The sequence below is a fragment of the Symphalangus syndactylus genome, chromosome 8 (genome assembly GCF_028878055.3).
Source record: "Symphalangus syndactylus isolate Jambi chromosome 8, NHGRI_mSymSyn1-v2.1_pri, whole genome shotgun sequence".
NCBI lineage: Eukaryota > Metazoa > Chordata > Mammalia > Primates > Hylobatidae > Symphalangus > Symphalangus syndactylus.
The window spans coordinates 14,083,244-14,109,235 of NC_072430.2; the positions used below are offsets into that span (position 1 = coordinate 14,083,244).

General features: G+C 47.8%; 1 protein-coding gene across 3 annotated transcripts in view; it reads left to right on the forward strand.

Annotated features, from left to right (window-relative positions):
* Positions 1–25,992, forward strand: part of CDC42BPB (CDC42 binding protein kinase beta) — a 123,672-nt gene that overhangs the window by 58,515 nt on the left and 39,165 nt on the right. For all 3 annotated transcript variants that reach the window (XR_008659320.2, XM_055288085.2, XM_055288086.2), the window contains exons 6-13: positions 10,338–10,431; positions 13,347–13,547; positions 16,069–16,317; positions 18,889–18,968; positions 20,989–21,155; positions 21,235–21,354; positions 22,897–23,030; positions 24,784–25,026. Coding sequence is in view for 2 of the 3 variants with exons in the window: in XM_055288085.2 (XP_055144060.1) it covers positions 10,338–10,431; positions 13,347–13,547; positions 16,069–16,317; positions 18,889–18,968; positions 20,989–21,155; positions 21,235–21,354; positions 22,897–23,030; positions 24,784–25,026 (1,288 nt within the window). In the remaining variant the exon portion in view is untranslated. The remainder of the gene's footprint in view (positions 1–10,337; positions 10,432–13,346; positions 13,548–16,068; positions 16,318–18,888; positions 18,969–20,988; positions 21,156–21,234; positions 21,355–22,896; positions 23,031–24,783; positions 25,027–25,992) is intronic.

Sequence of the window (25,992 nt, forward strand, 5' to 3'; positions counted from 1 at the left end):
CCAGGCTGGAGTGCAGTGGCGTGATCTCGGCCCACTGCAAGCTCCACCTCCCGGGTTCACGCCATTCTCCTGCCTCAGCCTCCCGAGTAGCTGGGACTACAGGTGCCCACCACCACGCCCAGCTAATTTTTGTGTATTTTTAGTAGAGACGGGGTTTCACCGTGTTAGCCAGAATGGTCTTGATCTCCTGACCTCATGATCCGCTCGCCTCGGCCTCCCAAAGTGCTGGGATTACAGGTGTGAGCCATCCTCATTCTCTTAATTGGCTGTGTAGAAGCTTTGCTCAGTTGTTTGACTCCGGGCATAGTAGGCATCAAAATATGTAATTTTAAAACTTTATTTTTCCCCCCACATTAACTCATTATTCAGACTGAGTGCCCAGATGCAATCTAAGACTAGAACAGAGATTTTTCTAGGAGGCCTGTCTTACCCCAGTCTCAGGTGGGGCATTGCGAACATTTGGTAGGGTCAGAAAGAAATGTCATTGGCGCCAGAGTGGTGCCGCTGGCCGACGTTACGGCGTGGTTTGGAGCCCGTGCCACTGTGCTGCCGCTTGGGCCCCTTCCTGGGGTTGGTCAGGTGCTGCGGGGATCCCACCCCGCAGGCGGGGGTCTGCAGGTTTCACAACTGCTGCCTGGCTTCCGCAGCTGGACCCCAAAAGCTTTCTGGGTGAGGAAATCAGTGGGAGACCAGGACCCAGCGCATGCCCCTCACAGGTGGGTACAGCTCCTGAGAGGTCAGCCCCTGATGATATCCGGAAAGGCAGAGATCGTGAATGACACAAAGGGTTTCAAAGAGAGAACATCGGCCACAGTGGCTCACACCTGTAATCCCAGCACTTTGGGAGGCCGAGGCAGGTGGATCACCTGAGGTCAGGAGTTTGAGACCTGCCTGGCCAACATGGTAAAACCCCGTCTCTACTAAAAATACAAAAAATCAGCCAGGCTTAGTGATGAGCATCTGTACTCTCAGCTGCTCGGGAGGCTGGGGCAGGAGAATCGCTTAAAGCCGCGAAGTGGAGGTTGCAGTGAGCCAAGATTGCGCCATTGCACTCCAGCCCAGGGAACAAGAGTGAAACTCTGTCTCAAAAAAACAAAAAAAAGAGAGAGAACATCACATCCCTAAAGAGAGAGCAGAGAGTATAGTGTATGAACAAAATAAGAACAGAGTATAAATTTTAAGAAAAAGAATATGTGCACATGTACCCTAAAACCTAAAGTATAATAAAAAAAAAAAAGAATAGAAAACAAAAAGTCTTGGAAAATAAAAGCTAAAGTAGAAAGTTGAGTACAAGAGGCAGAAGATGAAGTAGAGGAAATCTGACAAAAAGAAAAGAAAACCTCGGAGAGAAGATCTGGTGGTCAGAGTGGCTCTGGAGCCACACCCCAGGTGTTGGACCGTGCTCTGGAGCCTGAGGCGCACCTGCTATGGGAATCAGACCTCTGTTGATTTTGCAGCAGGAAGCTCCACAAGGGGAACGGTTGGAAGTAGGAGTTGACATCACTCAGAAATGGGACGATGAGGGACAGAAGCAGCCTCCCTTTTCAGTGTGTCAGAGGAAGAACTGGAAGGGAGAAATAAAGCCTGCACTTCACCATGGCTCTTTCACCCCCACCGGCTGGGTGCCACTGATTTTAGCCAGAATCTCAGCAGCTGGGAGAAAAGGCGCTTGGGGGAGCCTAGAGCTGCTTCTCAGCCCTGTGCCTGACTCTCCCCTGAAGATGCTGCTGCTCCCTGGTTTTAGAGGAGAATGGACACAGGCAGTCCCAGCACAGTGGCCCATGGGGACCAGCAGCTCTCTCAGTTGGCCTGGGGACCACCTGCCCAGCTAAAGGCCTCGGCGGTTGGGAGCCATAGGCCAGCCCTTGCCCTGAACCTCCAGTGCTCTTCTGTCAGGAGAGCCTTCCTCACACAGACAGCAAGTTCACTTAAAAAAAAAAATCAACCACCACCACATATTTTAAATGCAGAATTATACTGCGCAGATGACCCCCAGTGCGTGCAAATGGCCAGCACTTGAAGGCCCCTGGAAGGTATACAAGGCAGATGGCCTTCCGGAGATGTCTCCTCGGCCTGTCTTCCCAGAGTGTACTGGTGTTGGTGGTCCTGGGGTGGCCCCTGGAAAAACATCCCTGTTTTGTAGGGAATTCCTGGCAGCCAGGTCCTGTTTAGCCTGGACTCTGGTCATTGCATTCCTGCTAACTCAGTCCATAGAACACTTGTTGTGGCGTGTCTCGGCGCCTCCTTACTCTCTTCTGTGTCTTCCTAGCCTGTCTCAGTCCATGCTGGCATGTCTTGGGGCTTCCTTACTCTCTTCTGTGTCTTCCCAGCCTGTCTCAGGCCACTTGGGACATTTTTTGTGCGTATGTGAAATTATGGTTATTTGCCTTAAACATTTTCCTATATAATCGTTTCTCCATTTCTCTGTGAATTGCCCTGCCTTCCATTCCCAAACCAAAAAAGTTAAGCCCAAATGATGAGATTTTGGGGGAGAAGAACCAGTTTGTTCCAGTCTAAATAAAGTAGTCTCATTATCCTTGTCTTTAATCCATTTCTTCCCGGCAGCCAGGTATAGAGCTTGTTACAGAACCTCCTTGAGCATCTCTTCATACATTTGTCCTGTATGCGTTAGTTCAAGTCTTCCTTGTCATAAAACTGGTCATCTTTTATTTACGTGGGTGACTCACAGAAGGGAGTGGAGGCCGGAAGCCGTGGTGAAAGGTTTGTGAGGTCAAGTGAGCACCTCTGAGCGCCCTGGTCATGGGGAGGGCAGGGCAGGGGCTGGGTCTGCTTCTGCTTCCAGGAGTGTTGGTCTTTATTTCCCCTCCTTCCCTCCCTCTTTCCCTCCATCCCTCTTTCCCTCCATCCCTCTTTCCCTCCATCCCTCTTTCCCTCCATCCCTCTTTCCCTCCATCCCTCTTTCCCTCCATCCCTCTTTTTCCCTCCATCCCTCTTTTTCCCTCCATCCCTCTTTTTCCCTCCATCCCTCTTTTTCCCTCCATCCCTCTTTTTCCCTCCATCCCTCTTTTTCCCTCCATCCCTCTTTTTCCCTCCATCCCTCTTTTTCCCTCCATCCCTCTTTTTCCCTCCATCCCTCTTTTTCCCTCCATCCCTCTTTTTCCCTCCATCCCTCTTTTTCCCTCCATCCCTCTTTTTCCCTCCATCCCTCTTTTTCCCTCCATCCCTCTTTTTCCCTCCATCCCTCTTTTTCCCTCCATCCCTCTTTTTCCCTCCATCCCTCTTTTTCCCTCCATCCCTCTTTTTCCCTCCATCCCTCTTTTTCCCTCCATCCCTCTTTTTCCCTCCATCCCTCTTTTTCCCTCCATCCCTCTTTTTCCCTCCATCCCTCTTTTTCCCTCCATCCCTCTTTTTCCCTCCATCCCTCTTTTTCCCTCCATCCCTCTTTTTCCCTCCATCCCTCTTTTTCCCTCCATCCCTCTTTTTCCCTCCATCCCTCTTTTTCCCTCCATCCTTCCATCCTCTCATCCTTCCAACTGTCCCGCTTTCTTTCTGCCTTTCACTCTTTTTTCATGAGAAAGGAATGCAGAAAAACTGGTGGACGTGGGAGAGTCTATTAGATGTCCCCAAAAGTGCTGTTAATAGACGTGCTCTTGGCCAGAAGCCTCGCATCCCATGTGGAGCGGCTCATTGAGAACCCACCTGCGGCGTCAGGTGCAGTGTCAGCATGCCCTCTGCATGTAGCCTTCAGAGTTGCAGATACCTGCCTTTCTTCCCAACACTGGTAGAGTCTGTTGGGAAGTGAACGTAATATATATAACGTATGAAGAAGAATTTGTTACTCTGAAGCAAATTTAATTGAGATGTATTTAAATATGTATAGTAGACACTTCCAAGAAAAGAGGATTTTTATTAGTGAAAATAATATATTCAGCAGATGGGCCAGGTGCAGTGGCTCACGCCTATAATCCCAACACTTTGGGAGGCTGAGATGAGTGGATTGCTTGAGCTCACAAGTTCAAGACCAGCCTGGCCAACATAGCAAAACCCTGTCTCTACTAAAAATGCAAAAAGCTAGCTGGGCGTGGTAGCGCACGCCTGTAATCCCAGCTACTTGGGAGGCTGAGGTATGAGAATCGCTTGAACCCAGGGAGTCGGAGGTTGCAGTGAGCTGAGATTGTGCCACTGCCCTCCAGCCTGGGTGACAGAGTGAGACTCTGTCTCCAAAAAAAAAAAAAAAAAAAAAAAAAAAAAAAATATATATATATATATATATATATATATATATTCAGCAGATGTTTTCCTTTTGATTTTTTTCTTTAGGACTTAAAGATTTTGTGTCAAAGCTGCTAAAGTAATGTGAGACAAAAGTTGTTTTTGAATTCTGATGTGCTGAAACAGTTGGTGAGGCGGTGAGTGGATTCTTAGGTTATTGCAGCGTGTGACGTGAGCACAGGTGCTGTCATTCGTGATGTCACTGTGCTGTCAGTGCCGGCTGGGAGGCGGCAGCAGTCACTGCTCCTCAGCTGCCTCTTCCGTAACAAGAGGAGCACAGTCTCTACCCCACCACACTGGCTGGCCTGAGGGTCAATTGTGACAATTTATACATGGCAGGTACTGTGTCTGCCATTTATAACTGGTGGCTGTTTTATTTCTGGGTCCCAGCAAAAACATCCTTTAAATCACTGTTATCTGTAGTTGGGATAGGAGGGCTTTTTGTAACTTTAAAGTCCATTTCAGTTTACTTCTTTATGTGAATCTCACTGAGGTATGTCACAGGTATTCAGTAAAGCTCCCAAACCAAGGGGTGCAACTCAGTGGATTGTTCCAAACTGCACACTCACAGCAGCATCCAGATAAGCCCCCTTGGGGCTCCCCCATCACTCCCTCCCCAGAGGTCACCACCCCTCACCCCCCACAGTGCTATGCAGAACTTTCCACAGTGACAGAATGTTCTAGATCTGCACTGTTCAATACGATAGCCCCAGCCACATGTGGCTCATGAGCACTCAAAATGTGGCTGGCGCAACAAAAGAACCAAATTCTTCATTTTATGTAATTTACATGAATTTGAGTTTGAATAGCCCTCTGTGGCTAGGGGTTACCGTGTTAGACAGTGAGGCTCTGAAAGCATAAATCAGCTTTGCCTGTTTTAAAATATATATATATGGAATCATATTACATGTGCATTCTTTTAAAAGTTTTCTTTTTAAATAATGTTTCAAATAATTTCAAACCTAAAAAATTTCAGTCTTATGCAAGAGTTGCAAGAATGGTACAAAAAGCACCTGTATACCTTTAATCAGATTCATGTATTGTTAATATTTTGGCTCCTATTATATACCTCCCCCTCCCTCTCCACATGTGTACACACACGCACAGATTCCTCCTCACCATCTAAGAATAAGCTGCGTGTACCACAAGCATTTACCCCTAAATTCCTACTTACTCTGCTCATACCTAATCATCCCTCTTAGATTTTTTCAGCTGACCCAGGAGCGTCTCTCACAGTATTTTCTTCCCTCCAGTGCAGAATCCAGTCCAGGATCGCATGTTGCATTTATTGTCATCTCTTCTTTAATCTCTTTTAATTAGAATAGTTGCTCATCCTTTCTCTGTTGCGACATTGGCAGGTTGGGAGAACATTGATGTGTTTGGGGAATACAGTGTCCCTTGCTTTTTCAGTAGAAGACTTCTCAGTTTGGTTTGATCTGATGTTTCCTCCTGATAGATTGAGATGATGTGTTCCTTCCTCTTGGAATGTGTGTGTATAGCTATATTGTGTCCTTCTCAGGGTGTCATATCCACAGGTGTACAATATCCATCAGCCCCTCAGTGGTGATAAATCCATCACCCAGTTAAGATTTTGTTAGATTTTTCTGCTATATAGTTTTTTCCCTGTGGGAAGATACTTTTAAGACCATGCAAATATCCTCTTCCTCTTTAAAATTTCCTCCAGAGATTTAGTATCCATTAACGATTTTTGCCTGGACCAGTCTTTGCATGGTTGCAGATTGACTCATAAACTCCAGACCCACCACGCTGACCAGTCGTCATCTGGCTTTCTGCTCTAAGGAAGCAACTCCTTTCTCCCTGTGTACTGGTCTGTTTCTGATCAGTGTGGATACATGGATCCTTTTTTCTCCCAGTGGTTTTTAATTCACTATCTTACTTATTTTTGTGCTGAAATTGGCCCATATTTGGCATTCTAGCTGACTCCTGTGTTTGCGCTGTGCCTCATCACTTTTTGAGGATGCCCTTAGTTTCTGGCTCATCCTGTACCTTCTCTGTCCCCACTCCGTTGTTTCTCAGAAGAGCTCAAGGCCTTTTAGTGGGGAGCGCCTTTGAAGACCAAGTTCTGGGTACTGGCTATGCGCATCACTCTGGGGTTGCCTGCTTCTAGGCCCCTCGGTGCGCAGAGGTAGTAACAGAAGTATATGCACATTCATGGACACACGCGTCTACCTGTGCATACTCGGGAATCATGAGTTAACTTCTTGGCTTCCTCCCTTTCCAGATTTCTGTCTTCCTCCTACTGAAACTGTGACTCCCAGCACCGTTAGTCCATGGGCTCACTTGCTCAGTCCCGTGATATGTCTAAAATAGCTTTAGAATTGCTCTGCCACAGAAACAAACCTGCCGAAAAGAGTTCTGGGTTTGTTTGCGGTTTTCCCCCATCTCATTGGGACCGCACCCCTCACCTGCAGTAATTCAAGTTCTGTGTTCATAAGTCACTTGGATTTGTTTTGTTTTGTTTTAACCCCATCTCCCCCTTCAGTGTTGTTATTTATTTGAAATACAGTTGGATTGATTGGTTTGAATCAGTTTTCCATTTTAGACTTCCCTTCCGCCTTTGTTGATTGAGTTTTATTCTTTGAGTACGTAGGACGTTAGCATACTTCCAAAACACCAAAACTGCATGAAGTTGCACTCAGAGAAGCATCGCCCCTTCCTTATCCTGCCCACCTCCGCTGGCAACCTGGGATCTGTAGCCAGTCTGCTGTCTTCTGCTGTTGTCCATGCAGACATTTTCTTGTTTCTCCTTTGTTAAGCAAAAGGTGGTACGCTAAATGTCTGCTTTGCATCTTTAAAAACTTTAGTGATGTATCCTATAAATCATTCCATATCAACTCATGGAGCTCTGCATTCTTTTTTTTTTTTTTTTTTTTTTTTTTTGAAATGGAGTTTCGCTCTTGTTGCCCAGGCTGGAGCACAGTAGTGCGATCAGCCTAGCTAATTTTGTATTTTTAACAGAGATGGGGTTTCTCCATGTTGGTCTGGCTGGTCTCGAACTCCCAACCTCAGGCAATCCTCCCGCCTCAGCCTCCCAAAGTGCTGGGATTACAGGCATGAGCCATCACACCCGGCTTGCTCTTCATTGTTTTTTATGTTTGCATAATACTGCAAACTACCATAGGTAACTACCGTAGTTTTCAACTAGTCTCCTAAGAGTAGAAATTTAGATAGTTTCCAATATTTTGCAATTATAAATGTAGAAATAAATACCCTTGTGCAAGGTGGTTTTTGTTTTGGTGATGTGCCTTTAGGGTGACTGTCTAGAAGTGGGGTTGCTGCATCAAGAGAGAAATAAAATACATACGTAGGTTTATTTGATGTTGTAAGTTTCCCTCCATAGAGATTACCGATTTGTGTTCCCACCCGCAGTGGATGAAAGTGCCTGTTTCCTTGCAGCTTTGCCAACCGTGTATTTTCAGACTTCTGTATTTTTGCCCTCTGATGGGTGAGAGATGGTACACAATTGTAGTTTTCTTTTTCACCTTTCTCATGATGTTGACCATCATGTTTGTATTTTTGTGTGCATGCCTATGTGAGTTTTTTCATGGGTTTTACCCTTTTCTTATGGATTTCTGGCTTTTTCCCCCCAATTCTTAAGGAAGTATTTGCCTTTTATCTGTAATATATATTACAAATATTTTTCCCCAATTTGCCATTTGTTTTTTGATGTGGTTCATTGTGGTTTTTTGCCACACAGATTTTTAAACATTTTGTATGTAATCGAATGAGAAATCCTTTTATTACCCCCAGAAAAAGAAAACCCATGTGTTGGTTTTTTTTTTTTTTTTTTTTTTTTTTTTTTTTTTTTTTTTTTGTGGTGGGGGAGTTGTTTTGTTTTGTTTTTTAGTATTTTTACTTTTTCATTCATATGGTTTCATCTGTTCCATGTGGATCTTGGGTCCATTTCAGGTTTATTCCTATATATGGCACAAGGAAGGGTTTTAATTTTATCTTTAAATGGTTCTCCAGTTGTCACAACACCAACTTATTTAAGTCTGTCTTTGCCCCAGTGATTTGTATTATCTTTGTCCTGTACTTGATTTTTTTATGTAGTTGGTTTGTTTCGAGACATTCTACTCTATTCCATTTTCTCTCTGCCTCTGCACACACTAGCACCACACTGCTTTAATTAGGGAGGCTGTGTAGTGTGTTTTGAAGTCATCTGGGCCTGATCCCCCCCATCACAGCTCACTTCAGGGTTTTTCTGGCTTTTCTTTTCGTATGAACATCAGTATCAAGTTGGCTGGCTTCAAAAAAGAGGACATTGATATTTTCTTTTTTTTAATCTTATGGGCCCTCTCATTCTAGATTCAGGTATTTTTTTTTTTTTTTTTTTTTTTTTAATTTCTGGAAAGTTCTCTTGGATTGTAGTCAAATGTTAGTCATGTTTTGTTTTGATTTCTTTCAGGGACTCCAGTTATGCATCTGTTGGGCCTTCTTTGCCTGTCTCCCACTTTAGCCTCTGGCTGCTTCCTATCTGACTGCTTTTCCTTCTTTCTTTACCTCATTTTATTCTTCTAGATCTTTTCTTCCCTTTAGATTTTTGTTTCAATTTGTTCTTGTTTGGACCTCTTATAATTTCATTTCTGATAAGATTTTATCTGTTTCTTCTGTTTCTTCCTTGAGTTAAATCAGCTCTTCTTTTCTGCATGCTTTTGTCTAGTGCGTGCGTGCGTGTGTGCATGTGTGTGTTTGTTTTTGTGTTTTGAGACAGGGTCTTGCTCTGTCGCCCAGGCTGGAGTGCAGTGGCGCAATCACAGCTCACTACAGCCTCCGCCTCCCAAGGTTCATGTGATTCTCTTGCCTCAGCCTCCCAAAGTGCTGGGATTATAGTTTGTGAGCCACTGCACCTGGCTGTGTGTGTGTGTGTGTGTGTGTGTGTGTAATTGTGGGATTTTATTTTGTTTTCTTTTTCATATTCCTGAATGTTTATTTGAGGATATTTTATTTCAGTTTGGAGTGTTATATGCTAGAGTTTCTTTTGCTTTGTGTTTTTGTTTCTGGTTTTGTGTTTTGTTTCTGGTTTTGAGGTAAGAATTATCATCTGCCCATGTTTGTGTGAGATTGATTCATGTGGCTGGGGTAGTTGGTACCCATCTGTTTTCATTGGGGTGTGGTGTCTATCACACGAGTATAGCCCAGTTTACTTACCCATTCTCTTGGAGGCAGAGATTTAGATTGTTTCTGCCTTTTGGCTGTTACAAGTGGTGCCACTGGGAACATGCTTGTACTTATCTTTTGCTGAACGTCTTTGTTTTTAAAGTTTGTTTGCATTCATACTGTTGAGTCACGTAAGCTTATTGTGCCAGAAGAAAGCATTCATGCTCTGAGGTGCCCTGCACCTGCACATGTGTTTGAGAGCGCACAGAAGGTAGTTTAGAAACAGGCAATAGTGGGACAGACCTGTGTTTATGTTCCTGCTCCAGCACACGCTGCTGTGTAATTGTGGGCAGTTGGCTCAGCTTCCATGTCTTCATCTATAAAGTGCAGTTTTGGGGGGTATGGGGCGGATTGCAGCAGTCTTCCCCCAGATCGCCACCTGCCTCCTGGACCTCGTCTGGCCACTGCCATCTCTCTGTGTGGCAGCCCCCAGCCAGCTCCCTCCACGTGTGTCCGTCTGTCCCTTTGTCCCATTCCTGTTTTCTGTGGTACTCAGCACAGAGCTTGCACCGTGTGAGCCTGCCTGAGACGGCAGTGCCTATTTGTGTGTGTAAGACCTCAGCTCGTGTGCAGACTTCATGAAGGCAGGGGCAGTGTTGTCACGTGCATAGGTGGGTGGGCTGGAGAGCAGTGCCTGGCACCAAGGAGATGCTCAGGAGGGGCTCGTTAGCTGGGTGGGCAGACGAGTAGGAATCGTCACAGGGCCTCGCCAGGGTAACTGGGGACTAAACGAGGGGCAGTGATGTGACTTCGGCTGCCACCATGCTAGCTGAATGTCACACACAGGCATTTGTACTGGATGGTGACAGCTGTTCACAAGAGGATATTAGCATTTCTTCATCTGATCACCACTATTTAAGGGCTTTGACCTATCTAATGTGTTGCACGGAGATGGTTAATTTGTGTATTTATTTTACTAACAGAGACATTAAACCTGACAATGTCCTTTTGGACGTGAATGGTCATATCCGCCTGGCTGACTTTGGATCATGTTTGAAGATGAATGATGATGGAACTGTAGGTATTTTTGTTGGAGATTTTCCATTTGGTTTTGGGTTTGGCATATAGTTAGAAGGGAAGTTTTCAATTTGAGGTACAATTAAACCAAGTATATTAATTCAGAAAATGAATCAATTTTGGAGATAGTTGAAATTTTCTGTTTGGGGAGTTTTGTTTGCCAAATAAAAATTAAGTTGGAAAGCATCTTTATTGCTTTTTATGTTTACAAAAGTAATATGTGTGCCTTCCAGATGGGAGTTGTCAGGTGTCCTCAATCCCAAGGTGGCTAAAAGCATGCCAGCCCTGTAGCAGATCGAGGGCGCTCTCTGCTTCTTCCTTCAAGTGCCCTGTCCAGGCTGGTCCATGTAACTGTACTTTCTCGCTTGTGTTGGGGCAGGTAACTTCCTGCTAGAGGTTTCCTCTCTATGGGTGTCGTAGACCTAGAAATAGAGTCCTAGGTGCTCAGTGTTACGGGGCCAGCTGACACTCGCGCCAGCGGGGGAGAACAGGAGGTTGCCCCCGGATGGGCGATCACCAGGAGACTCAGGCTCAGGCCACAGGCCCCCGTGGTCTCCACGCCACAGTCAGACCAGCATCATGGCTGAGTAGCCTGATGGGGGCAGTCCCAGCTCTGCTCACACCCTGTTGGCAGCTGCTTCCAGCAAACTGCTTCCACTGCGTCTGTGGCCACTGTTGCAGTTTTGTTCTTACATGTTCGGAGTCTTCTTTAAAACCTACACGTATCATAAGGTCTAACATAAAATACTTTTCCAAAATACAGCAATCCCTTTCTTTCCTACTGGCAGATTTTCAAGCCGTAGTGGAAGAACCCATGTAACTGGCTTCAGCTGACAACGTTTTATGAGGAGTAAAGCAGTTTGCTCATTTTCATTCCACAAAGCCAGTCTCTTGTTTTTAAAAGTCTTGACCACATATTGATTAATTGGTAGGCGGGTGCTGTCCTCCACTCCAGTCTTCAGTCACTAGAACAGGTCTGAACCAGAGCATGGGTCACCCTCCTCACCTCCACACCACCCCGTCATGGTATAACCAGAACATGGATTACCCTCCTCACCCCCATACCACCCTGTCATGGTATAACCAGAACATGGATTACCTTCCTCACCTCCACACCACCCCGTCATGGTATAACCAGAACATGGATTACCTTCCTCACCTCCACACCACCCCGTCATGGTATAACCAGGGCATGGGTTACCCTCCTCACCTCCACACCACCCCGTCATGGTATAACCAGAGCATGGGTTACCCTCCTCACCTCCACACCACCCCGTCATGGTATAACCAGAGCATGGGTTACCCTCCTCACCTCCACACCATCCCGTCATGGTATAACCAGGGCATGGGTTACCCTCCTCACCTCCACACCACCCCGTTATGGTATAACCAGAGCATGGGTTACCCTCCTCACCTCCACACCACCCCGTCATGGTATAACCAGAGCATGGGTTACCCTCCTCACCCCCATACCACCCTGTCATGGTATAACCAGAGCATGGGTTACCCTCCTCACCTCCACACCATCCCGTCATGGTATAACCAGAGCATGGGTCACCCTCCTCACCTCCACACCACCCCGTCATGGTATAACCAGGGCATGGGTTACCCTCCTCACCTCCACACCACCCTGTCACAGTATAACCAGAGCATGGGTCACCCTCCTCACCTCCACTGCACCCCGTCACAGTAGTTGCTCATCGTGAGTCACCGCCCAGCACCCCAGTGGTCCCGCTGTGTGTAGGAGCTCCTGTGGGCTGGCCACGCACTCGTGCAGGGAAGTGATGGAGGCACAGTTCTCGGCTGATCCATTCAGCCTGAGCAGTTCCCACACCACTGGCTCCGGGGTGCTGCTTGGACCCTGTGTCTCTCTAACCAGAGGCGACCCTCGGGAGAGCCTGGCCTTCCCCAGACAGGCCTGTGGTTGTCTCCAGTTCCTGCCCGAGCCTCGGTCTTAGAGACTCAGCCCGGCGGGATGGTCCTGTACTCTCCATCGCACTCTGGATGGATGATTCCTCAGCTTCGCCAGCCTCCTCCTGCTTGCTCTGAGGTGGCCCATGCCCTCGCAGCTTTCTGCAGAGGTGTCGCTGTACTCTGGCACCTGCCTGCTGATGTAGACAGCAGGGGAGCTGTTTTCTCCTTCCGGGGGGTGGGTGGGGTAGGAGCGGTTTTAGCCTCCTGGTTCCCTGTCCAGGGAATGCCTGAGCACCCGGCTAATGCCTGGACCAACTTCCGCATGTTCCCATGAGGAAGACCACAGGGTGGGCTGCAGGTGAGCAGCCTTAGCACCCCCAGAAGCTTATTAGAAATGCAGCCTCTTGGGCCCCACCGGAGTCTCTAATCTAACAAGAGACCCTACACAAGAGTCCCTGCGTGCTGCACATGAAAATCAGAAAGGCTGGCCCATGCACGCGTGGCCCCCTCACCACACTGGGAGCAGCGACAGAGAGTGGGAAATGCCAGCCCTGGGGGATTGGAGAGGCACTGTTTGGGGCTGTGGCTGGTATTTGAGTATTGACAGACCATGTGTACAAGAGTTTCATGTATTCTGGGAGCCGCATAATGTTTAGTGCTTCAAGAGAATATTTATTTGCATTGAATTTTGCATTATCGAGGTTTTTAAATTCTGTTTTGTTTCATTAGAGACAGGGTTGGGGACCATGTTGCCCGTGTTGGCCTTGAGCTCCTGGGCTCAAGCAGTTCTCCTGCCTCAGCCTCCCAAGGAGCTGAGGCTACAGGCTCGAGGCACTATACTCAGCTTGAATTACTGGGTTTAAAAAACACGATCACTCATCAATTTTATTCTATGATTATTTCATTTTCTGCCTCTGCTATAAATTTTAGAGAAAGTAGTTGGAAATACGCAATTGGAGATGCCCCCTAGGGTTTCCTTCAGCACCTCCTTCTCCCCTAAGGTGCAGTCCTCCGTGGCCGTGGGCACCCCTGACTACATCTCGCCGGAGATCCTGCAGGCGATGGAGGACGGCATGGGCAAATACGGGCCTGAGTGTGACTGGTGGTCTCTGGGTGTCTGCATGTATGAGATGCTCTATGGAGAAACACCGTTTTATGCGGAGTCACTCGTGGAGACCTACGGGAAGATCATGAACCATGAAGTAAGACGTTGCCGTTTTTTTTTTGGTACCTGACTCAGGCCTAAAGTACAGAGAGCATAACTAGTGCAGGAAGATCCGTTAGGAAGTGACGCAAGTAGTTCAGGAAGAGGTGACGGGGTTTGGACCAAACTGGGGATAGGCGGACTGGAGTAGACATGGGAGAGGGCGTCCGGAGGCGGGGTCGGCACCAGGAGATGTGGGCGCCAGAGGAAGGGGAAGGAGGTTCTGAGGGTGACCCCCGCCCCCACTCTCAGGGGAAGGATGCTGGCCTGCTCCAAGCTGGCTTCCTGGAGGGGAGGCTGGCTTCTGTAGACAGGCGTGTCATCTGCGTAGGCGCATGGAGTGAGGCGCCTGGGGGTGGCCAGTGGGGAGGTCCAGGTGGGCCCTTTGACCTGTGGCTCTAGATTCACTGGTTAGGTGCCAACTTTGATTCTCAAGTCCGTTCCCCAGAAATCAGTCCCTGTAAATGATCACGTGTCTCCAGATGGTGGAGCCCTGCATCCTGTTTCCTCTTTTCCTCCTTCCCTTTCCGAACTGTTCACTTTCTCACTTCCATGTCACCTCTCTCCACCTCCTTTGTTTTCCTTTTTATCATTTTCTCTTCTGTCTGATATTTTTTATTTCTCTTTAAAAATTTTCCTTAGTCATGTGTCTTTCTTTTTTGAGATGGAGTCTCACTCTGTCGCCCAGGCTGGAGTGCAGTGGCGCAATCTCGGCTCACTGCAACTTCCGCCTCCCGGGTTCAAGCGATTCTCCTGCCTGTCTTTTTTTCTTTTTTTTTGAGACGGAGTTTCACTCTTGTCGCCCAGGCTGGAGTGCAATGGCGCAATCTCAGCTATGCCTCCCAGGTTCAAGCGACTCTCCTGCCTCAGTTTCCTGAGTAGCTGGGATTATAGGTGCCTGCCACCACACCTGGCTAATTTTTTTGTATTTTTAGTAGAGACAGGGTTTCACCATGTTAGCAAAGCTGGTCTCGGACTCCTGACTTCAGGCAATCCACCCACCTTGGCCTCCCAAAGTGCTGGGATTACAGGCGTGAGCCATCGCGCCCGGTCAGTTATGTGTCTTTCTAATGCCGATTTCACCCTCTCTAGCAGCATGCTCATAGCATTTCCCTCCCCGCTGTCTCCTGTGCACACGCGCAGATCCCAGAATAATCCTGATTCAGTGCTGGCCTCTCCTCCAGCCAGTGTCTCCCACAGTTCGCTCTCATAGGGAGCAGATTAACACTAAAGTGGTAACTGGTTTTCCATTTAACTCCAAATCCAAGCAAAAGTTACAGTTGTAAAAAATGTTTTTCCCAAAGTAGAAGCATATTTTTATTTGTAAATTAATATATACCCCCTGTAAAAACTTCAGACAATGCAAAAATGCATATTGTAGATAATGAAAATCGTCTCATCCACTTCTTAGTGACAAATTCTGTTAAAGTAGCAATTGGGACTTCGTTATTACTAAGAGCCTGCCAGCAGTCACTGAGTTCTGACCACCTGTGGGCTCTTGGGTCAGGCACTCCGTGAAGCAGGTGACATTGTTCTTCCTTTCTGTAGATGACAGAGGTGGTGGCTCAGCTCTCAGCCCACTCTACCGTGAGGGTGTGTGGCCTTGGCAGACCTAAGCACGTGTGTGCACGCACGCGTGTGTTTAGATACGTGGCATCATGTTACATATCAACAGTTTTTTGTCATTATATCTTTGATGTCTTTCTATATCAGTACACAGACATGTTCCTTTTTCTTTGTGCCCCATCTTTTTTGTTTTGAGATGGAATCTCGCTCTTGTCACCCAGGCTGGAGTGCAGTGGCGCGATCTTGGCTCACTGCAACTTGCACCTCCCGAGTTTAAGCGATTCTCCTGCCTCAGCCTCCCAAGTAGCTGGGATTACAGGCCGCCACCATGCCCGGTGATTTTTGTATTTTTAGTAGAGACGGGGTTTCACCTTGTTGGTCAGGATGGTCTGGAACTCCTGATCTCAGGTGATCTGCCCACCTCGGCCTCCCAAAATGCTGGGATTACAGGTGTGAGTCACTGTGCCCTAGCCGGTATCTTTTTTAACGAGTCTCTTTTTTGATGGGCATGTAGGTAATTTGCAGTTTTCTTGGTCAAAATACAGTGCAGTCCTGAGCATGCTGGGTTTTCTCTTAGCAACTGCTTTTTTAGTGTGAGTTTCCAGAAGCGGAGCCGCCATGACGCTCGCACTGTACATTCTGACAGGGCTGCGCCTGTCCCTCTTCCTGCACATGGCGTTTCCCACATTCCTTGCCACCTCCATAGGTAAAAATGTGTCATTTACATGCAATGTGGTCACAAGTCTACAACGAGTAAAACCAGAAGGACCTCTGGTTTTCTTGTTTGCCTTTTGGGAATGGAAATTTAGTAGCTTTGGATTGCATTTAGTTCCCATGAAATAAAAAGCGACCTGCTTTGTAGCTACCATTTCTACTTTGTTTCCTATAATGTCCGTACACCTTAGACTCTGAATGCGTCCACCTGTCCACCGGTGTTTTTCCACCCCCTGCAGGAGCGATTCCAGTTCCCGTCCCATGTCACAGATGTGTCTGAAGAAGCGAAAGACCTCATCCAGAGACTGATCTGCAGTAGAGAGCGCCGGCTGGGGCAGAATGGAATAGAGGATTTCAAAAAGCATGCGTTTTTTGAAGGTCTAAATTGGGAAAATATACGAAACCTAGAAGCACCTTATATTCCCGACGTGAGCAGTCCCTCTGACACATCCAACTTTGACGTGGATGACGACGTGCTGAGAAACACGGTGAGTGGGAAAGCACCGTCCTCAGGGTTGCTGGCTGTGGATCTGACACGCAGTGCTGTGTTGATGGCGTTGCTTATCAAGTCAGTAGTACACCATAAAGCTGTGAAATTTGGCACGTAAGACACAGTGTGCTTTTTATTCCAGCCTTCAGCTGGATCCTTAATATTCCTTTAAAAAATGATGGATGACTCAACTTGAGTAAAATTCAGTTAAACAGCTCTTTTGTTTTGGAACTCAACAGAAATACTTTTGCTTTTATTTTCACAGTACTTGATACTTTTTGTTTTTGAGACAGAGTCTTGCTGTGTCGCCAGGCTGGAGTGCAGTGGTGCAATGTCAGCTCACTGCAACCTCTGACTCCCTGGTTCAAGCCATTCTCCTGCCTCAGCCTCCCAAGTAGCTGGGACTACAGGCATGTGCCACCATGCCCAGCTAATTTTTGTATTTATAGTAGAGACGGGGTTTCACCATGTTGGCCAGGATAGTCTCGATCTCCTGACCACATCATCCGCCCGTCTCTGCCTCCCAAAGTGCTGGGATTACAGGTGTGAGCCACCACACCCGGCCTACTTGATGCTTTTCAAAGCAGTGTCACATACATCATTGTATTAGAGCTTCACTGCAACCCTGTCACCACATTTTAGGTTTTTTAGGTTGAAAGACGCCAAGACATGGGCTTAGCCTACAGTCTCATAGGCAGTGTGGCGGCCTTTCAGTTCCTGGTCTTTTCCCTACATGTGAGAGCACGTTAAATCTTTCTAACATTACAGCGCTTTGTGTCTGCGTTGATGTTTCTTTATACAGCAAGAGTTCAGAACAAAGATGATGATAACAGATTTTGAGTCGCTGCACTGATATTTAAGATCAGGATTTTCTGAGTTGGGTTCCGGCTGTGGGACTTGTCTGGTGTTCCAGTCGGCTCTGACAGGGCCTCTTTGATGCACTAGCCAGTACCTTTGGTCCTGGAGAATTTTGCTCATATCTCATAAAATTCTTTTGTTCTTATCAAACCCATACATGTGTGACTTCGTTTGGGGATAGACAAACTGAGGTTTAACCAAATAAAAGGAAAATCTTCTTTGTTGCTTATTAATTTAGAGAGTTTCTTACACTGAAGCATCATCATTCACTCTGTATGTTTCATCCCCAGGACCTCTCGAAATGAATGACCATAAACCTGGGGAAACTCCTAGTAGTTCAATGGGAGGAGCAGAGGTTCTTAGAAACTATGAAGTACCCCTTGTAGGGTCATGGAAAAGTTGTATCTGGGCCAGGCGTGGTGATTCACCCCTGTAGTCCCAGCACTTCGGGAGGCTGAGGTGGGCGGATCCGTGAGGTCAGGATTTCGAGACCAGCCTGGCCAACCTGGTGAAACCCCACCTCTACTAAAAATATAGAAATTAGCCAGGCATGATAGCGGGTGCCTGTAACCCAGCTACTTGGGAGGCTGAGGCAGGAGAATCGCTTGAACCCAAGAGGTGGAGGTTGCAGTGCCTGAGAATACGCCACTGCACTCCGGCCTGGGTGACAGAGTGAGACTCCATCTCAAAAAAAAAAAAAAAAGGAGAAAAGTTAAATCTCTTTGCACTGAATACTTGCTTTGATGGCTTCACATTCAAAGTAAGGGCTGAACTTCAGACCACATAGAGGAAAGGCCGAGAAAAGTGTTATCGTTGTTCAAAGAATTGTTTTCCTAGACTGTAACTCCAGACTCCAACTCCTTCCACACTGAAATTTCCCAGATAAAGAACTTTGCTTATAGTTTTTATTTTTTGAGACTGGTCTCATTCTGTCACCCAGGCTGGAGTACAGTGTTACAACAGCTCACTGCAACCTCAGCCTCCCGTGTTCAATCAAGTCTCGTGCCTCGGCCTCTCGAGTAGCTGGAATTACAGGCGCACACCGCCACATCTAGCTAATTTTTGTATTTTTAGTAGAGACGGAGTTTCACCATGTTGGCCTAGGCTGGTCTCGAACTCCTGGTCTCAAGCAATCCACCCGCCTCAGCCTTCCAAATCGCTGGGACTACAGGCATGAGCCACTGTGCCTGGCCCCTGGTTATAGTTTTTAATAAAGAAAGATCCTCAGAATGAAAAATAGAGTTATAATAAACTTATCTAAAATAGTCTACCTTTGGGTTCCCTTTTGCCTTGGGGCCCCTTGTCTTAGGTCAAGAACCTGAGAGTCCCCAGGCTCTGTCCCGTGTCCTGAGAGGGGCCATACCTCTTCACACTGTTGGACTGAGCACACAGTTGTGTTAAGCAGTGAATTCTGTAGCTTTAAGAAGTCTTTGAAAATCACTAACCTGGTAGCGGCATGTGCCATTGTCATCATCAAAATCAGTGCGTGTATCCTGTGAGCTTTATTGTATATACAGCGTATGGGGCCAGGCTTGAGAAAGACAGATCTGCCATACTTGGCTCCCCTGCAGAGGACACCATGGAATCCGCATTCTCAAAGGCCACATGTTCTGCCCAGTGCCTCCTGTCACCGTGACTGTAACCATCTTTCCTCTTTTTACCTGTTTGTTTGAATGTAGATTTCATTTGTGTTGTATATGTTCTTATGCAGGAAATATTACCTCCTGGTTCTCACACAGGCTTTTCTGGATTACATTTGCCATTCATTGGTTTTACATTCACAACGGAAAGGTATGTCTGGATTTATCATTCCCCAGGGAGACCCTTCCCTTGTGGTAGATGAATAGTCAGACACCACACTGTGTCCCCGGGGGCGGGCTAGTGGGTGGGGTGTGCGCTGGGAGGCCATCACTTAAGGGAGATGGAGATGGGTTTTTGTTCTTAAAATATGCACACCTGATGACTACAGGTGATACCATAGCAAGGTTGCAGGCTTTTTCTCTACAGATATCCAGGTGGTAAAGAATTCAGATTTCATGGCCTTTGTTGTATGTTCTTCTTTTTACAACCCTTTAAAAATATTAAAACCATTCACGCTCGTGATGGTGCAAAAACAGGCCACGGGCAGGATTTCTCCCAGAGGCCGTAGTTTGCCGACCCCGACCAATAGGCCGCCAGCATTGGCAGGGTTAGCTCTGATCCAGTCAGTGGCATTGCCACGCGCACTCAGCTGAGAGCTGGCTTCCATCAGAGCACTCTGCTGGCTTTTGTAAGGAGTGTGTGCCGTGGGTCCCTGTCCCAAATGGGCCTCTTTGCAAAGTTGTGTCACCTGAGATGGTCCACCTCGATTTTAAAAGGAAACTGGGGCCAAGAGGAGAGGGGTCAGGAAGAAAGGGAGGTGAAATGAGACCATGGAAGCTCCCACTGTGCCACAGAATCTAATTCCCAGCGTCTTCTGGCGGCTGGTACCACAGTTGAAAATGTCTTGGGAGGGAGATATCCCCACGCTTTTTTTTTTTTTTTTTTTGAGACGGAGTCTCGCTCTGTTGCCCAGGCTGGAGTGCAGAGGCATGATCTCAGCTTACTGCAAGCTCCGCCTCCCGAGTTCAAGCGATTCCCCTGCCGCAGCCTCCTGAGTAGCCGGGACTACAGGTGCCCGCCACCATGCCCGACTAATTTATTTTAGTAGAGACGGGGTTTCACCATATTGGCCAGATGGTCTTGATCTCCTGACCTCGTGATCTCCCCGCCTCGGCCTCCCAAAGTGTCAGGATTACAGGCGTGAGCCACCGTACCCGGCCGATATCCCCATACTTCTGCTCGAGCTTGGAGGAAATCTCTTTTGGTGTGAGAGGCCAGGGTTAAACAGCCCATAAGCCAAAGTGACAGCTGCTGTCTTCCAGCCCACAGGAGGCTTTCTGGGTGGGCATATTGATTTACCAGCCCCCAGGGCAGAGGTTCTTGACCTTTCTAGTACATCTCAGCCCACTACGTGCTTGTCACATTTGCAGGTCCCAGGCCCATGGCTGTAGTTTGGCCAGATAGGCCTAGAGCTCTCCTCTTGACAGACCCTGCAGGGCTGGAGCAGCCCAGCACCCTCAGAGCACCTGTGGAGAAACACTGACCAGGCCTTCTCTAAAGGGGGCTGGGTGCATTTATGGGACTCAACATAGGAGCTCAAAACTTTCCTGACTTCACTGTCACATAAAGAGCTAAGCAGAACTAAGTAACTCCTAAAGCAGCCCAATAATTAAGCTACTAAATGAGAGCCATCCCAGGCTTCAGCCTGTGCTTCGGCTGTGTGTGTCACTGAGTGGTCTGGTCCTTGGAGGGGGCTTAGTGTGCTGGTCAGTGCTAGAATTGGTGGCTTAGCCTGCAGGGGAAGAAGGGTTGAAAGAGCTGTCCTGGATTGCTCGGCCAGTTGGTGGCCGAACCAGGAAGCTCTCAATGGTCCGTGGGTACCGCTGACCTCCAGACAAGAGCTGGGGCTGCCCCCTAAGCCTTGCTTTATGCAAAATCCGTGCCTTCTGGTTTTGCATTTATAGTTAAGTGTGAGGGATGATTTAGAAATGCCATTTCCCCTCCTTTGCAGAGGTGCTTTCTTTGACCAGCGGTGGGGAGTGCCCTTGTCAGCGTCTCCTTGACCATCCGGTCACTTGTCTAACTTTGGCTCCATAAACAATAAAGTCTTTTCTCAGGTGTTTTTGTTTGCCAATTTAAAAAGACTATCTTTCACCCCAGGAAGTTTGAAAATGCTAATGAATCGCTAAATGTTCAGTAGATCAAAAAAACCTGTTGCTTGGTTTCCCAGCTGTTTTTCTGATCGAGGCTCTCTGAAGAGCATAATGCAGTCCAACACATTAACCAAAGATGAGGATGTGCAGCGGGACCTGGAGCACAGCCTGCAGATGGAAGCTTACGAGAGGAGGATTCGGAGGCTGGAGCAGGAGAAGCTGGAGCTGAGCAGGAAGCTGCAAGGTGAGGGCGGCACCGGCTCCGGGGCCAGGCGGGGGCGCTGCGGCCAGTCTGCACCTCACGCTGTCTCTCCGTCCCTCAGAATCCACCCAGACCGTGCAGTCCCTCCACGGCTCATCTCGGGCCCTCAGCAATTCAAACCGAGATAAAGAAATCAAAAAGCTAAATGAAGAAATCGAACGCTTGAAGAATAAAATAGCAGGTATGTGTTTAAAAGTATGACTTAGTCTCTATTTTTGGTCATTACTGTCTTAAAAGGGAATTTCAGAGTCCTTTTCATAAGGTGGGAAAGCAGAAAAAAAGCTTAGGCTTTAGCAAGCTTATTTAGAGTTCTCAAATTTTGGTCAGTTCTTTTTTTTTTAGATGGAGTTTCACTTTTGTCACCCAGGCTGGAGTGCAGTGGTGCGATCTCAGCTCACTGCAACCTCCATCTCCTGGGTTCAAGCGATTCTCTTGCCTCAGCCTCCCAAGTAGCTGAGATTACAGGCATGCGCCACCACGCCCGGCTAATTTTGTATTTTTAGTAGAGACCGGGTTTCACCATGTTGGCCGGGCTGGTCTCGAACTCTTGACCTCGGGTGATCTGCTTGCCTTGACCTCCCAAAGTGCTGGAATTACAAGCATGAGCCACTGCGCCCAGCCCCAACTGGCTTAGTTCTAATTATGTTATTTCATAGTCACCAGCTAGAATCAGTTCCTGATATTTTATCTGTACATTCTTTGGCTATTTTCTGCTTCTCTGTTACAGTTTTCCTCTTTGTGGCTTTCAGACAGTTCTAGAGCTGCTTTCCTCCTAAAGCTTAATCAGTGACTCTGCCTGCTCCTCGGTGTTGTAGGTTCTAGACCTGCCGTCACCACTTTCTTTTGGTGGTTCCTAGGTTATCGAAGTTCCCTAAAGGCTCTAATCAGTGTTTTCTTTCTTTTTTTTTTTTTTTTTTTTTTTTTTTTTTTGAGATGGAGTCTCGCTCTGTCGCCCAGGCTGGAGTGCAGTGGTGCCATCTTGGCTCACTGCAAGCTCTGCCTCCTGGGTTCACGCCGTTCTTCTGCCTCAGCCTCCCAAGTAGCCCCCCACCACACCTGGCTAATTTTTTGTATTTTTACAAAATAGAGACGGGGTTTCACCGTGTTAGCCAGGATGGTCTCAATCTCCTGACCTCGTGATCCACCTGCCTCAGCCTCCCGAAGTGCTGGGATTACAGGCATGAGCCACTGCGCCCAGCCTGGCTCTAATCACTTTTAAGCCTTAACCTCACACAGGTTGGCTCCGCAGTTGACCTTCACCTCCAGAGCACACTTTGAATCACTCACTTTCTCTGCATTTCCTATCGGGAACCCCACTGTCCTGATCCAAAAACGGACGCCTTTGATTGAGTCACTTACTGACTAAAACCTTTCTTGCACATTGAGAAAGGACAAGGGCCAGACACTGTGCTGGGTGACACAGGTTAGAGGGACTGAGCAGACGAGTGTGTGTGCCACCCGAGGGCTCCCAGTCCTCAGGAGAGATCGCTGTCAGATCAAACTCTAGGGAGCCTGTTCAGCACAGGTGTGCAGGTAGCTGTGCCCGTGACACTGTGTGTGTGTGTGTGTGTGTGTGTGTGTGTGTGTGTGTAAGTAAAAAAACCTCTGAATGAAAAAGTGTTGTGAATTATTAAATAATTTCCTATCAGTAAGTCAGCTAACATAAAGTTTACATACAGTCACTGCACATAAAGGAACACAGTTTATTTCCTATTTTGTCCAGATTCAAACAGGCTGGAGCGACAGCTTGAGGACACGGTGGCACTTCGCCAAGAGCGTGAGGACTCCACGCAGCGGCTGCGGGGGCTGGAGAAGCAGCACCGCGTGGTCCGGCAGGAGAAGGAGGAGCTGCACAAGGTAGGTGGCTGGGTTCGGGGTGAGAAAGGCTTACGGGACTTCACAGAGTTCTGTAAGGTCACGTTCATGCAGACGATGGGAGACCTCTTGGGACTCCTGCCCATGGGCTGTCCCTGCTGCATGCAGGACACCAGGGCCAAGCCTGGCCCCAGGGCCCCTGCCACGCCTGTCTGCTGCACAGCCCCCACGTTGGCTGGCAGAACTTGGCTCCCAGTGGCAGGTGCCTTCCACCCCCTCGCTCCCAGCGAGTATCCACCTCACAGTCAGCCTCTCCAGTCTCCAGTTCAGACCACAGAGAAAGCAGCACCCCACTGTGTTCTAAAGCGACGAAAGCTGTCCATAGGGCATGGTGGCCGTGGCAACACACGCTGTGTCCCGAGCCAGGCCCTCCCCTTCTCTCCACCAGGCCTCTGCTCTTAGAAGGGGCCCCTTAGTAATGACAGGGAACTGCAGCAGAGACCCTGTGTTAAAATCTGGGTGATTTCCCCCCATAATTCCTTTATAAATTTCATTTTTAGTAATACATGGGAAACTTATGCTCAGGTGTCAGCATGTTAGTAACAATTATATACATGTTTTCTAAAATGCATTCATTGATACATGTTATCCTTGAACCTGTAGTTTGTGATCTGTTCTCTAAAATGTGCCAGGTATCAAACCCAAATTGTTTCTTAAGATAATCTGTGGGTCATCCACTGAGTGATTTGTCTAGAAGTGCAGTGTGGGGCGTGTGGTATCTCATTGCTTGACAGGGTCATAGTACCTCCCAGCGGGCCCAGAGAGGCCTGGGGAGGCCTCCCCTTCACGTGTGGGAGCTGCCCTGCCAGCTTGCTCGGGGTCTTGTCACTTCCATCTCAGACCAGCAGGTGTGACAGTGACTGAACTGCCAGATAGTTGACCAGATTGGCTGCAGGGAGGTCAGGATCATCAGTGTGGTGAGTGCAGAGTGACAGCCAGTATCCACACATCAGTCTCCAGTGAAGGGTAGGCTGTCCAGCGATTGTTTTTATACAGTTCTTCACTGTGACTTCACCTTCAGCACTTTGTGTCTATGTGTTCTTTTTGATTTTGCTTATGTTTAAGTAGATTGAGTGCCCAAATGCTTCATTCAGCTTTGCGGCTGTGCAGGTGACATTGGGCAGAGGCTGACATTACAGAGCGTCCTCCTGTAAGCACGCTGCCCCCATGTGGTTATGGGGCTTTTTTTTTTTTTTTTTTTTTTGAGGCAGTCTTTCTCTGTCGCCCAGGCTGGAGTGCAGTGGCGCAGTCTCGGCTCATTGCAACCTCTGCCTCCCGGGTTCACACCGTTCTCCTGCCTCAGCCTCCCAAGTAGCTGGGACTACAGGTGCCCACCACCACGCCGGCTAATTTTTTTGTATTTTTAGTAGAGACGGGGTTTCACTGTGTTAGCCAGGATGGTCACGATCTCCTGACCTCAGGTAACCTGCCCACCTTGGCCTCCAAAAGTGCTGGGATTACAGGTGTGAGCCACTGTGCCTGGCCTGTGGGGCCTTTGTTGGTGTACAGTTGGTCTCAGCACCTGAGCCCAGGCGGCCTTCCCATTGCCTGTGTGGCTGGCATGAGACAGAGCACAGGTCTTTTTCCAAGCAGGGGATTTCTCAGATCTGTGGCTCTAATCTGTAACCAGCACTGGCTGTCGCTTTTAACTCCTCAATATCATGGAAGACCGAACCTCCAGCTTTCCAAGCCTTTGTTAGGCAAACGTAAAACATCTATAATTGTTTTTGTTCAGCAACTGGTTGAAGCCTCAGAGCGGTTGAAATCCCAGGCCAAGGAACTCAAAGATGCCCATCAGCAGCGAAAGCTGGCCCTGCAGGAGTTCTCGGAGCTGAACGAGCGCATGGCAGAGCTCCGCGCCCAGAAGCAGAAGGCGTCCCGGCAGCTGCGAGACAAGGAGGAGGAGATGGAGGTGGCCACGCAGAAGGTGGATGCCATGCGGCAGGAAATGCGGAGAGCTGAGAAGCTCAGGAAAGAGGTAGCTGTGGAGAGGGCTCAGGGATGGTATCGACTGGGCTTTTGTGTGACTTTTATAAAACATCTTTGAAATCTTGGGCTGCATTACTGTGAAAGGGGTCAGAAATTTTCTGTGGAGCCAAGTAAGTTGATCGGCCGAGCATTTATTTTGTTGTTCTCATTCCTCGGTATCAGTGAAATTACAATAAGGTTCTTGTGGTGCTGATTTTCTTTAATTCCCTTTTAAGTAAATAGAGAGTGTTTATGCTGTGCTGTGATGTGGCCTGGCTTACGTGAATAAGACACCTGCAGTCCACACAGGGCAGGTGGCAGTAGAAAGGCAAATCACAGGCCAGGCACGGGGCTCACGCCTGAAATCCCAACACTGTGGGAGGCGCCAAGATGGCTGGATCGTTGAGTTTAGGAGTTTGAGACCAGCCTGAGCAACATGGCAAAACTCCATCTCTACCAAAAAAACCAAAAAATCAGCTGGGCGTGGTGGCGGGCGCCTGTAATCCCAGCTACTCGAAAGGCAGAGGCAGGAGAATCACTTGAGTCCAGGAGGTGGAGGCTGCAGGGAGCCGAGATTGCACTGCTCTACTCCAGCCTGGGCGACAGAGTGAGACCCGCCTCTCAAAAAAAAAAAAAAAATGCATATATATATGAATATGAAAGGCACATCACAATCACAACAAAGCACACTTCAGGCTGCCTGCTTAGGTGAGCGCATCTGAAGTGTCTTGGCTTAGTACCCGTCGACACTGTTGGAATGATTACAACCCCAAAGAGCTTTCTTATGTAGGCTACAGCTCTCAACATGCACCATGGCAGACATTAAAACAAAATTTTGTTAATACGATGAAAACCCATTTCATGTTAACATAAGTAACATGTTTAATGAAAAATTTGGCAAGAAGAATGGCATTTTTTACATTTTGTTAGCTGTTCTTTAATATCTGGCTGAATAGAAAACGGTTGCGTTCTCATG